Raw genomic sequence first — 14,404 nt, 5'->3', positions numbered from 1 at the left:
ACTTTTGAGATAAAAATTGATAATTCTGAGAATGAATTAAACTATATTATTTAATTTCTATCCTTTTTTATTTTATATATTATTTTTTTTTACTGCATGGTAATAAAGGTGTTACTATATGAATGTATTCAGTATGAAATTAGTATATGTTATCATTCAAGCGGAGATAGACTACACCGCGCAGATTGTTGCATTATGCATGTTATGGGTAATGAGACTGGCCAATATAGTTGTGGACTTGAATTGGTAATATACAAGTTTGCTGGTTCGTATTTTCTTTAATTATTCAAATATTTCGTTAATAACAGATCAAAGCTGAGGCGGTATTGGGCTACTACAGCTATGGAGACATTGCATTGGATGATTTCAGCCCTGAGAGCGATACGTGCGATTGTAAGATTCTTTGATTTCACTTTTTCTTGTACTCTCGATTGCACTCTAAGAAGACAGGAATTTGAAATAAACTATTATGGTTGTGAATAGGACCAGTCGATATTATGTAATTAAAAATCAATCATTAAAGATTTAAATGTAAATCTTAAAGATCTAATTATAAATCGAAATTTATTAGCATTCAATTTTTTATGGATTGATAAGATAAGATAAAATTGATTTTACACGGTTAAAAAGCCCAAACAGTTCACAGACTGAAACATAGTACACAATTGGGGACATAGTAAACATTTAAAAACAGAGTTTAACAACAATATAAAAAAAAAAAATATGTTAACATAAAAAGAGCCTCAATGAAATATTACAAAGGAATCATAAAAAGGTGAAGAGGAGGGGAGGAGAAGAAAAAAGGGAAGAAGAAGGGAAAAAGGAGGAGAAGAAAAAGACAACGGAGAATAAAACAGAAGAAAAGAAGAAGAAAAGGAATAATAAGGATAATAAGAAGAAGACGGAGAAATGATAAACCGTTATATACATGTATCCTAATATCGACTGGTCACTATTCATAGCCGTAATGGATTTGTTTTAAATCCTTGTAATTTAGAGTGTGGGCTTCAGCCCGGAGAGGAAGGCATTGTGAATGACGATATAATAAGGTTTAATTTAGTCAGACTCCTCCTTATGAATATTCATTGACACGAAACATTAGAATATATTGTAATTTATGACATATTGAACTGCTCGATTGGTGTGGCTCAATCAGTAAGCAGGTCCTGCAGTCGAGAACACGGACGCAGGTTCGAGTCTCGGCTCGAACCATTTTAAATTCTTTTTAGTAAACAATGTAAGTCCGAGATTTTGAACCTATTTCAAATCCTCTAAACGCCCTTTCACACGGTGAAAAAATGTAATTTGAATGATAATTCCAGTGAGAAATAACACTGATGACGAATTCTTAGCACGTGTGAAACCAAGCTAGAACATGATTAGAATCACGAACGCTAATTACAATCACAAATTCAAATTCTACTCCAGAGGTGAATTCCAGTGGAAGTTTCACTCAAATTACGGTACGAACTTTGCGTGTGAAAGGCTTGACCTCCAAAATGTCTTTTTTGGGCGGCGCTTACGTGACATTTTAACAGCCTACTATATCGTCATTGCCGGCCCTCTCACGTCGGATGCACAAATACTGAGCAGACGAGTAAAATATCGCGGCCCGGAGATATTGTTGCTTCTCCCGAATTCACTTCCTGGTGTCATAACAGAGTTTATTCATTCAGAGATTACAGATTACTTTTCATGAACCCAAAATAGTAAAGTTTGAAGTAAATTTTGTAACTGAATTGAGCAACCCGTCTCATATCTAAACAAAATGCCCCTAAAATTCAATTGCGGTCATTAAAGACATTTCTTTTTTAAAGCTAATTTACTTATCTTTTATGTTTGTATATTTATTTCATTATTTTCCTTTTGTGTATTTGTAAAGCGTTGTTATACAATCATTGTGAAGAACGCTACATAAATGCCAATATTGTTTTGAATTGTAACCAAGAATAAAATAATGTCACCGCTAAAGTTTTCTGACCCATATCAAATACTCCGATTTCTCCCAAGTAATTCCATATTTTATTCATAATATGTATTCTTCGAAAAGTAGCAGCACCCGAAGTAGCAGAAAATACTATAGGCATAGGAGTAGTGTTGTAGAAGGATTACAGATGAAGAAAACGACGGGGGTTAATAGTGATAAGAGAAAATAATTCAGTCTGACGTCATAAATACGACTTCAGGTGGTGAAAAATCATGTTTTTGTCTCACCTGCATAGCAGAGTGAGACTATAGGCGCCGCTTTTCCGACGGCGGCGGCGACGGCGACGGCGACGGCGGCGGCGGCGTCAACACCAAATCTTAACCTGAGGTTAAGTTTTTGAAATGACAGCATAACTTAGAAAGTATATGGACCTAGTTCATGAAACTTGGCCATAAGGTTAATCAAGTATTACTGAACATCCTACCTGAGTTTCATGTCACATGACCAAGGTCAAAGGTCATTTAGGGTCAATGAACTTAGACCATGTTGGGGGAATCAACATCAAAATCTTAACCTAAGGTTAAGTTTTTGAAATGTCATCATAACTTAGAAAATATATGGACCTAGTTCATGAAACTTATACATAAGGTTAATCAAGTATCACTGAACATCCTGCATGAGTTTCACATCACATGACCAAGGTCAAAGGTCATTTAGGGTCAATGAAATTTGGCCGAATTGGGGGTATCTGTTGAATTACCATCATAACTTTGAAAGTTTATGGATCTGATTCATGAAACTTGGACATAATAGTAATCAAGTATTACTGAACATCCTGTGCAAGTTTCAGGTCACATGATCAAGGTCAAAGGTCATTTAGGGTCAATGAACTTTGGCCAAATTGGGGTATTTGTTGAATTACAGCCATAAATTTGAAAGTGTGTTGGTCTAGTTCATAAAACTTGGACATAATAGTAATCAAGTATCACTGAACATCCTGTGCGAGTTTCAGGTCACTTGATCAAGGTCAAAGGTCATGTAAGGTCAAAGAACTTTGGCCACGTTGGGGGTATTTGTTGAATTGCCATCATATCTCTATAAGTGTATTGGTCTAGTTCATAAAACGTGGAAATAAGAGTAACCAAGTATCACTGAACATCTTGTGCGAGTTATAGTAGTTTTCAAAATCAGCACTACTGCTATATTGAATCGCGTGATGCAGGTGAGACGGCCAGAGGCATTCCACTTGTTTGTTTGTCTGTTTTACATGCAATATTTGCCCCTTTTCCTACGTTCTCATATCATGTATATGTGTTTCATCTTATATGTTTGAAATGCTGATGAAAACACATATCTATACGATGCATTACAATAGATTGAATTGAATTAAATTGAATTTATTTCCGTTAAAAACAAATAACAATACATATAAAATGATACATGTGAATTGATAAATGGAAAACGGGAGGATGGCCCTACTCAGCAGCATCAATCATGGTGCTGCTGGTCTACCGAGGGGTCATCATATACGAATTCATGAACTAAATATGATCTTTTTAAAAAGAGGAAATAATTAGCATTACATTTATCAAGGTCTTTTTTTATTTCAGATATGCCTTTGGCTGCCAATCCTATCAATCAAGATACTGTTACTTGTGACTTTGACTCTAACTGGTGTGGATGGAGGAACATGCCAGATGATAATCTTGACTGGTACAGACAAAACTTTCGGACCCCGACAACTGATACAGGGCCTGATTATGATCATACCCAAAATTCACGTAAGACACAATCATCTTTTTCTTTTTAGGATGATGATAATGACGATATTGGTAATTATAATAACAATAAGAAGAAGAGGAATAAATATAGATTAATTGATGTATTGATGGAGATTGATTGATTGATCGATGAATTGATGTAGATGATTTGATGTAGATGTAATGGTTCCATGATAATTGTTGATTTCACTCTATGTGTATAAAATGTATTTTGTTTTCACTTTATTATATTTTACATAAATTGAATGACTATGATCTTGAGTTATTTACTGAACTGCAGGGCGCCTTTGGAAAGCAGTTTTGCATAACTGAACAGGCCTAACCTGCAGTATAAAATAAAGAAAACCAACAATTGGATAAGTAATAAATAATAATATACATTGTTTATATAGCGCATATCACAGTGATATATATCATCACGTCTCTATGCGCTTTAGAAGAAAAGACGAGAAGGAAACGCCTGTTTACAGAGGAGCATATAATCAATGATGTACTGGACAATATCTTATCTTACAAAAAGGAATGTCTTCAAAAGGGACTTAGCAGATGACATTTTGAAGAAAAAAAAACGAGAGCCATAGAATTGAGTATTATATTTTTGAATGACCAGTAAAGATAATGTTTATCTTGATAATGATGAATGATAAAGGGACCCCTGCACAGACCTGTACTGACCGGATAGAAGCGTTGTTACCGCAGGCTAACGATGTGCTAACAGAAGCCCTGTTACAACCGGTAATGTGACAGCGATTGCTAATATTACAACAATGCATACACAGTGAAATAAAATTGTTTTTAATTCGCAATCCAAAAGATGTGACTGGGCTTACTGTTAGCGCTCTGTTAGGCTAACAACGTTTCTGTGCGACCGGCACATGTGTCTCAACTTGTAGGTTATGATAATCTGCGATTGGGATAGCTTCGCTTACATTGACTTGTCCACTTCTAAGAAATTGGTAATCATTAGACCTGTTGTCAGATACGAAATATAACTGAAAATTTTCCTGTTCTTATTATTTAAATGGGATAACAAACAACATATTTGCCATTGCACATATGCATTATCATGCTCATCTGTATGATAAAAAAAAAAACACTATAATTCCGGTTTATTGGTGACCTTCATCTGCTCATGCGCAAATTGTAATAACGAAGTGACTTATACATGTTATACAATGCTTGATATTCTTGTGACCTAACTCGTATCCCTCTTCCGACAGAGCTTGGTTTTTTCCTGTATTTCGAGGCGTCACCTGGATCTCAGGGGTACAATGCAAAGCTACAGTCTGTACCTATCACTACTACACCTAACGGAGCATGCTTTAAATTCTGGCTTCACATGTATGGACAATCGATGGGCGAATTGGAGGTACGATACACTGTACAAAATGTGGTGTTAACCGGTGTACATAGAGGACCACACCAGTCATTTTACACCGGTGTTAAATTTACAGTGTTCGTTTAACACCTAAAGGTGTTATTTCAACACCTTTGGTTGTTACATTTACACTCTTTGGGTTATGTTCAATCTCTAGGGTGTAATTGTAACACCTCGGGGTGTGGTCCTCTTTTAACACCAACTGGTGTCAGTCTTAACACCACAGTTTTTATAGTGTATGATCACACCTTATTATTTTCCTTTATTATAATATGAATCTATTGGTGAGTGGGAACTGCGGTATGCATACACCGTATCATTCGGTCATTACCTTCTTAAAACTGTTTGCAATGCCCGAGTTAATTGTTACCGAGTGTCGGTGTGGATCCAGGATTTTAGAAATCGGGAGCGTATATTGTTTAACCCTCTCGACTTTTCGCGAAATGTTTTACTTCAAGTCTCCCGTATCTTTTAAGACCTAATTGCGACGCCCGGGAACGCGGTTTCGAAATTACCTAAAATTTTGTAAATGCATGTCACACCAAACATTGCTCAGAAACGTAATTTTGTGTACAAAGTCAATGCAAATTGTGTTTTCAACCAAAATTCATTAATGTATGATTATTTTCACTTTTGTTGGTTTAAATGGATTTACTTAATGCCTTTATTATCGTAAAAGGGCCCGACAACGTTCATAAAAAAAAAACTAAAAACAGAGGAATACATAAGAAATTATTAAAAAAAGCAATATAATACATTAGAAATCGAATTGATATTGTATTTTTCCATGTAACTTTACAAAGAACATGACAAAGAGTTTCTATACCAAAAATAGGAATTTTTTATCTTTATTTAGGGAATTAGCGCAAAAAATATGATTTTTCACACTTATTAAGGAAACATTAGCCTAATTGATTGATAGCAATTTTCATGACAAAATTACTATACAATTTTAAAGGCTATGTCCCAGGAAACGTGCATGCCAATTTTCGGTGCGGTCGACGGCCGAGATCTAAAGGGGGGGGGGAGGCTGCGCAAATTATTTTTCATGAACTTTTCAAAAGCGAAAAGATTTTTTTGACAGTTATATCGCCATTTGCTCAAAAAGATCTGTACCAATGTATAAATGTAGAAAAGCTTCAAGATATTACAAATATATAATTTTATAGGATTTTGATTGCTTACCATTTTTTTTACCATGGCTTTCCATTTTCATTTATTTTTTTTTTGGTCATATTTATATTTCCCAACAAGTACAGGTCTCATCTGTTGGCATCGATGGAAATCAACAAGAATCTTTGTGGAAGCAATCTGGAACACTCCAAAATAAATGGGTTTACAGACAAATAAATATTGTGGCTGACTATCATTATCAGGTAAAAGATAAATATTTCAATTCATTCTTGATGACTTGTGTAGGCCTAAATCTTAACTTATCGAAGTGAAATATTTTTGATATTTTACATGCTAAATTTCATACATTTTCAACCAGATTTAACCAGTTTAAAAGGTTATTTTTTTTCTTTTTCATCATTAAAAGGAATATATATCAGCACGAGTTAAAACACACTTTAACAATGCAACTATTAAGTTTATTGTAGATTTTTAGGAATCGAGGCAAATCGAACTTATTTTTGTCTATACATGTAACATATTGTTTGTTATGTATTGCATGCAGATTTGTAAAGAAATATCGAATAACATCTTTCTTTAAAAAATCATATAAGTGATGAAAAACTGGCATTTATATTACAATTGTTATTAATTTTCATTATCACCATCATTTTTATCATCCTTATTATTGAAGCTGCAGCAGTAGTAGTTGGGATATTAAAACACTAATATATCATACGATTTCTATCATAATTTTACATAGTTTAAACTACTAGTCCTAACTACCATCAGTTTATAACTGTTTATCATTATCATTTACTTGATACTCATTTCATTAGAATACTTTCGTTATCATTAGTGGTGTATCATTTTAATTTTTCCCCTGTGATGTCTTTTGTATCTTATAGATCATCTTCAATGCAGTTCGTGGAGTTTCCTACTGGGGTGATATTGCCATAGATGATATTTTCCTCGACCTAACTTCAAGCTGTCCAGTGTTGAGTATGTACATGTATATCGCTTTTTAAAACGATCTATTTTCCTGCACAAGAAAGTGAAAATTAAACCAGTGTCTCAGTTATTGGTCTATATAGCTATGGGTTGTGAAGGTGGTTGATAAATTTGTCCACGATTTAAAACAGCTACTGCTTTTATAATTGCTAGTTCTGGGGTGGTCAAAAAGCGTGTGTATCAATTAATATTCTATTAATGGTTTCCTTACCGCGTAACTACTGATTAAAGCAGAACTTTAAAATATGGACCATTGAAGTGTTTGTTTGTTTATTTCTATGGACTACTATTTATTATTACCATTGTAGTTTAGGAAGGATCTTATTTAATGAACCGTGATAATAATGCATAGGGAGACTGATGTTCTGGTTTATTTTCTCTTTCATTAATAGAAATTGAAAGCATAATTTTTTGCGACATACATGTATTCATCCTCATTTTTTGACCCGCCCTTTCCCATGGCACATTAGAGATATTTGCAAGGAAGACATATTTCTGTTTTTGTTTTTCTCTCCTTCTTTTCCTCCTCCTCCCTTCATCTTCTTTATCATCATCATCATCTTCTTCTTCTTCTTCTTCTTCTTCTTCTTCTTCTTCTTCTTCTTCTTCTTCTTCTTCTTCTACTACTACTACTACTACTACTACTACTACTACTACTACTACTACTACTACTACTACTACTAGTATTACTACTACTTCTACTACTACTACTACTACTACTACTACTACTTCTACTACTACTACTACTACTACTACTACTACTATATACTACTACTACCACTACTACTACTAATAATAATACTATACTAATACTACTTATACTCGTTTATATAACAGAGGAATGTAGCTTCGAGACGGACTTCTGTGGTTGGTCTCAAGAGAAGATTCAAGATGATTTTGATTGGTCTCGGAGTCGTGGCAAAGATCACACGGACATCCCAGTTGATAATACTGTTGGGGTAGATACGGGTGAGAACAGTGGTCAATGATGATGCTGATGATGGTTGGGATAGTTGTGATGGTGGTGATAATTGCGATGGTGATGATGGTTTTGGTGGTGGTGATGAGGATGATGATGGTAGCGACGGCGATCGTGATAATGTTGATGACGACTACAATGAAAATAAAGACGATGCTTGCTATATGGTGATTGTGATGATGATAATGAGACTGACCTACACGATATCAATACCGAGATCAAGACGATGATGATACTAGAGATGATGGTGATAATAATTCTGATAGCACTTGATGATGACAATATCTTGTGATATTGCTCGGAGTACATGTAGTAAGGGTGATGGTGACGATGATAATGATGGAGTTAATGTTAAGTTAACTAGGCCTACCGATTTGCCAAATCAAACTAGATATATTGCCGCATACCTAGATCCCATATATGTTTATTCATTCTATTTAAAAGGCACTTATTTCCATATTTGTATACCTCAATCTGGTTTGTGTTCAAGGTTACTACGCCTGGGTGGATACAACTACCAACCCAGTGGATGGACAAAGCGCTATTCTTTTTAGCCCTACATACACACTCACATCGATACCACATTGCGTTCGATTTTACTTTTACCACGACGGGGTCGGCGCACTCACCATCCACTCCCGCGAGTCTGGCAGATACTCTGATCCGCTCTGGGAAGCGCCCCCTATCGGCTACAAGGGGTGGAGGTTTGGAAGTAGTAGTGTGACAGACAAACATAGTTTTGAGGTAAATCAACTATCAAAGAAAAAATCAGATATGAACATTGTTCTCTTTTACAACACAAATTTATATTAAAACAATGAAAGCCTTCCATCTATATACTGATTTACTTAATAATAATAATAGGCATTTATATAGCGCCATCTATCTAGAAATATTCTATTCCGAGGGGCACAAGAAAAGAAAGAATGAGAAAGTTTGGATGAGTGTCAAAGTGCCAATAACTAATACTGTTAGAAAGGATAAGACATCAGTTTAGATTTGAAGGTCTCCAGTGATGGTATCATTCTTAAATTTAACGGCAAATTATTCCAGAGAGAAGGAGCTGAGGCAGAGAAAGCTCGCGCACCATATGCTACACGTGTCTTGGGAGTCTTAAGAAGTTGCTGGTGTGATGATCTTAGGCTACGAGCTGGTGCATAAGGCATTATAAGGTCTTGTAGATATTTTGTTGCCAAACCATCATTTAACACTTTCCAAGTGAGAAGAAATAGTTTAAATTATATACGCTTCAGGATTGGCAATCAATGTAACTTTTGGATTAAAGGTATTGTTTAACTTTGTGAGCAGCCGATTTAAAAAAATTCTCAAACCAAGATGATACATGTGTACAAGTGCATGTATTAGAACTAATAAACCCTGAAAACAACCATTATTGAGAATGAAAAGCTAAAACTACAAGGCAAACCCCGATTTTGTAAACAGGCGTCTTATAGACGCCTAAATAGTACACATAAGTGTATGGGATGAAATTAAGATGGTGTTTTCGGTCACTTTATATTTAAATTTTTGAAGCACTAAATAACTATTTTCGAACGCAATTTTTTCTGGGCTTCATTTTTGTAACATATCACAGACACAGGTGACAAGTGTGACCTTCTAGCTCAGATTTTTTAAAAGTCAAATCAATGTTAGCCAATCACTTTAACTACTTAAATGAACTACCATTGATAATATTTTGTCATTTTCATAATTATTCTAAACTTTAAACTCACAGGCTGCTTTTAAAGGGACTGTCGGTTCTACCCCAGGATCCCTGATGGCTATTGATGACGTCAGAATCGACGTAGGAGGATGCCCATCACCCGGTACGTTCTTGAGAAACATTCTTGTTGTCTTTTGCCTGGAAATAAAGTAAATAAATAAATTATGTGAACTGTATTTCCTTACAGAGTGAACTATAGCTCCGTGTGGAGTAAACTGTACATTTTTTTTAAGAGTTAAAATCCAATCTAGAGAAATGCAAATCTTACTCGGAAATGAGAAAGTTCGTCTCACTTCTAGGAGAGTAAGATAAGGGACCACTCCGGACCAGATTGACTCTTTTTTAATTCAGAGGGTGGAGTTTTTCGCTTTTAATTACGATACTCAAGCTTCTTGACCTCCATTGCATGGGACTTATTTTTTCTGATGGTATTGTTGTATTCTGGTATTTGGTGGTGATTTTTTGGTGGTGATTTGCTATACTATACCTAAATGAATTCATAATTCCACAGACCAATGGAAGAAACAGATGTACTAAACGTACACACCCACACGCACCCTATCTTAGAGCAACTTTATTTTCAACCAATGAAATACACATATCCAGAACTTGTGAATGATTCATTGATTTGCGTTTAAATTCTTAAATTGTTCCTTTAACGGTTTTCATCATAATTTCAAATGGTTCTTAACTAAAACATGCATAAACAAATAATTTGACAAGGTTCAAATGCATCTTTTCGTTATTTTTTTTAACTTCATTGCAGGCTACTGTACGTTTGAAGAGCCTATCTGTGATTGGTTCAATGTAAATGAAATAGATAAGATTGATTGGGTTCTGATCAGCGGTCGGACATCTAGCGGGGGGACGGGCCCGACGAACGATCACACAACCGGAAACGTTTTAGGTAAGGAAGGAACGATCAGTAGCGTTTTAGGTAAAGATGCAACGATCTGTAGCGTTTTAGGTAAGGATGCAACGATCAGTAGCGTTTTAGGTAAGGATATGCAACGATCAGCAGCGTTTTAGGCAAGGATGCAACGATCAGTAGCGTTTTAGGTAAAGATGCAACGATCAGTAGCGTTTTAGGTAAGGATGCAACGATCAGTAGCGTTTTAGGTAAGGATGCAACGATCAGTAGCGTTTTAGGTAAGGATGCAACGATCAGTAGCGTTTTAGGTAAGGATGCAACGATCGAGGGGAACAGAAACGAGCCATGTGGAATGCAATATTACACCAAAGAAACAAGTCTCGTCGGAATCCCAGACGGACCAAAACTTTTTCCTTGTGCCAAATGGCTTGTCATTGGTCGCTTTGGATTAGATTTCTTGTATTTAATTATTTGTTCATTTACTTAATTTATTAATTAATTTATTATTTATTTACTTATTTATTTTTTCATTCCTTTAATTCATTTATTTATTCATTTATTCATATAGTCATTTCTTTATTCATTGAAGACAAGCCAACATATTACCTTAACTAAAAGTATTAAAACCTTTCACTAACTTTCAATCAATTTGTCAAATATTGCATTAATATTCTTCATAATGGTACTACAATGCCTAACTACCTGTGCACCTGCAATGTTCTTCTTTTCATTTTCAGATTTATTTGCATCACCCTTCTCTCCCTCCCTTTTTCCATCGCATTCTTTTTGGCTCTCCTTTATATAATGTTATAATCTTTTAAATTTATAATAAAATAATAATAATATGCAACATTTATATTGCGCTTAATACAAATGTTTCTAAGCGCTGCATACTATTATCCCGGCTTAGCCCTGATCGGGCGCATCGAGCATTCAAGGAATTCCTTCCTACCGGGTACCCATTTACTACACCTGGGTCGAGAGTGGCAAATGCAGATAAACGCCTTGCCAAAGGACGCTAGGGCTGTGGTGAGATTTGGACCCCGGACCTTGTGGTTCACAGTCCGGAGACTTATCCACTGAGCCACAACACCTTTATCATTATCATAATTGTTTTATTATTTGAATTACTTTGACTATTTTATTTCTGTCGACGATTTGCTTTATTTTGATAATTTGTTTATTGTTTTAAGCTCGTCTCCGTCTCTATTATTGTATATAGCTTTTTGTAATTAACGTTGAAACTATATTTCGGAATTTGCCTTTTATCCCATTGATTTTCTTAGCAAGTTCAATTGATTCATCTTCTATATTTTTTATGAGATGTCATTGAACTCTTTGTATTATTTTGTATACGCATAGTTACTTCGATTATATTTTGTTTATTTTGTTAAATGGAAAAGAAAATTTGAACATTTATTTAATCATTTATGGCAAAATGAATAAGGACTACAGATCAGATACATGTACAAAGGAAATTGAAAGACCCATCGACCGGTGAACAGAAATACCCAACATGACACTTGTTTGTATTTCTTTTCATTGATCCTTTTAAAAAAATGAGAAACACTGATCAAAGGTATAAGATTGTGTTTTCAATCCTATATATGTATACAGTGCGTATCAAAAAAAAGTTTACACTTTGAAAAAGCCCTGTAAATTAAAAAATATACAACATGTAGGTAATTTTTGCACATATATTCTTGGGTTTGGGTCTCTCATCTATATATCCAATGAAACTAAAAGTTATGACAGAATGTTACACTTGAGTGAGCACTGTCCATTTTGGTAAAGCTCGCAGAAATCTGTTTGCGCAGAAATGCTCGTTTTCACGCTGTGTCAAGGGGAAAGGGCGAAATCAAACTTACCCTGCGAAACATTTCTCATACATTTCCCTAGCACTTTAAGTCAATTGATATAAAACGGATAGATTCAAGCATTTTGTAACAATTTTGCCACCCAAATTAAAATTTCAACACTTAGTAAGTACAACCTTTACCCTTTTTGTGCCAGCTGGATCTGAGGACATAACTGAATCTGAACAAAAGTTTATATCAGACATATCCAGCATTTTTTCACGGATTTTGTATCATTTAAAGTGGGTTTACATTTAATTTTTCATGTAATACTTGTTTCTCCACACTTTCCCAAGCTTGACAATGATTAACAAAATAAATATCACGCCTAAGCCATTTCATGTAAATCACAGCTCAGTGTAAAGCAAATATTGTCACGATGGCCTCAGTGTGTGGGGGAGTGGGGTGGGGCGCAATGCATTCTTCGATGTGACTTGGCAAGGAAACAAGTTTAAAAAGGTAAAAGATATCTCAAAATCAATTTTACTAGCTAAATTCCACGTGTTCTTCATGATTACGGTCTACTTTTATTCGCAAAACTATTTCAAAGTTCTGTGCAAATCATTTTTCGCTAACTTTTCAAAAGTAAGTGGTGCTCACTCAAGCGGAAATGTTTCTCGACAGTTATATCGTCATTTGCTTAAATGGATCTGTACCAATGCTTAAATGTGTAAATATCTTCAGGATATTACAAAGGTATAATTTTACAGGATTTTTCTAAGTGTAAACTTTTTTTTTTATACGCACTGTATAAATTGCAAAATGTACGTCGCGAAACCATTTCGAAGAAATAAAGTCAAATGAAATAAAGTAAAAACAAATCCAAACTTCGCCTAATTAGACAATAAATACTTCATAACAAACTAAACCCAATAAACTATAAAAAGTTGATAATTAATGATTGGAGTGAGTATAAAATGACGATAAATATCAACTATGTGATATTAATATTGGTTTTCGTAATCTTCCTTGTTACACTCTAGGTCATTATTTGTACATTGAGGCGTCGAATTCGCAAGACAAATATAATGCTATTCTTCAATCTGTTGACTTCTCACCGAGAATCGAAGGCTGCTTCTCATTCTATTATCACATGTATGGATTAGGTAAAATGATGATGATGATTATGATGGTGATGATGATGATGATGATGATGACAATGATGTCGGATGATGGTGATGATGATGTCGGATTATGATGATAATGATGATGGTGATGATGATGACAATGATTGTGATGATGGCGAAGATGATAGTATTAAAGGTGGTGATGGTGATAATGATGATTATGATGATGAAGATGATTTCGGATGATGATGATAATGATGATGATTTCGGATGATGATGATAATGATGATGATTTCGGATGATGATGATGATAATGATTGTGATGATGGCGAAGATGATAGTATTAAGGGTGGTGATGGTGATAATGATGATGATGATAATGATGATGATTTCGGATGATGATGATGATAATGATTGTGATGATGGCGAAGATGATAGTATTAAGGGTGGTGATGGTGATAATGATGATTATGATGATGAAGATGATTTCGGATGATGATGATAATGATGATGATTTCGGATGATGATGATAATGATGATGATTTCGGATGATGATGATGATAATGATTGTGATGATGGAGAAGATGATAGTATTAAGGGTGGTGGTGATTGCGATGATGTTGACGACGACGGCAATTATAATGTTGAAAGTGATGAGAACGATGATGATAGTCATGATGATGACGTTATAGTGATTA

General features: G+C 34.8%; 1 protein-coding gene across 1 annotated transcript in view; it reads left to right on the top strand.

Annotated features, from left to right (window-relative positions):
• Positions 1-14,404, top strand: part of LOC129263579 (MAM and LDL-receptor class A domain-containing protein 1-like) — a 52,469-nt gene that overhangs the window by 1,441 nt on the left and 36,624 nt on the right. Inside the window, exons 2-11 of the mRNA XM_064100619.1 lie at positions 309-393; positions 3,538-3,708; positions 4,929-5,077; positions 6,346-6,462; positions 7,108-7,201; positions 8,048-8,179; positions 8,680-8,933; positions 9,925-10,015; positions 10,679-10,819; positions 13,623-13,745. Of these exons, the coding sequence (XP_063956689.1) occupies positions 309-393; positions 3,538-3,708; positions 4,929-5,077; positions 6,346-6,462; positions 7,108-7,201; positions 8,048-8,179; positions 8,680-8,933; positions 9,925-10,015; positions 10,679-10,819; positions 13,623-13,745 (1,357 nt within the window). The remainder of the gene's footprint in view (positions 1-308; positions 394-3,537; positions 3,709-4,928; positions 5,078-6,345; positions 6,463-7,107; positions 7,202-8,047; positions 8,180-8,679; positions 8,934-9,924; positions 10,016-10,678; positions 10,820-13,622; positions 13,746-14,404) is intronic.

This window comes from Lytechinus pictus, chromosome 6, assembly GCF_037042905.1.
Source record: "Lytechinus pictus isolate F3 Inbred chromosome 6, Lp3.0, whole genome shotgun sequence".
NCBI classification, from domain to species: domain Eukaryota; kingdom Metazoa; phylum Echinodermata; class Echinoidea; order Temnopleuroida; family Toxopneustidae; genus Lytechinus; species Lytechinus pictus.
Note: the sequence above shows the minus strand (reverse complement) of the source record. Positions and strands in the feature narration are given on the sequence as shown.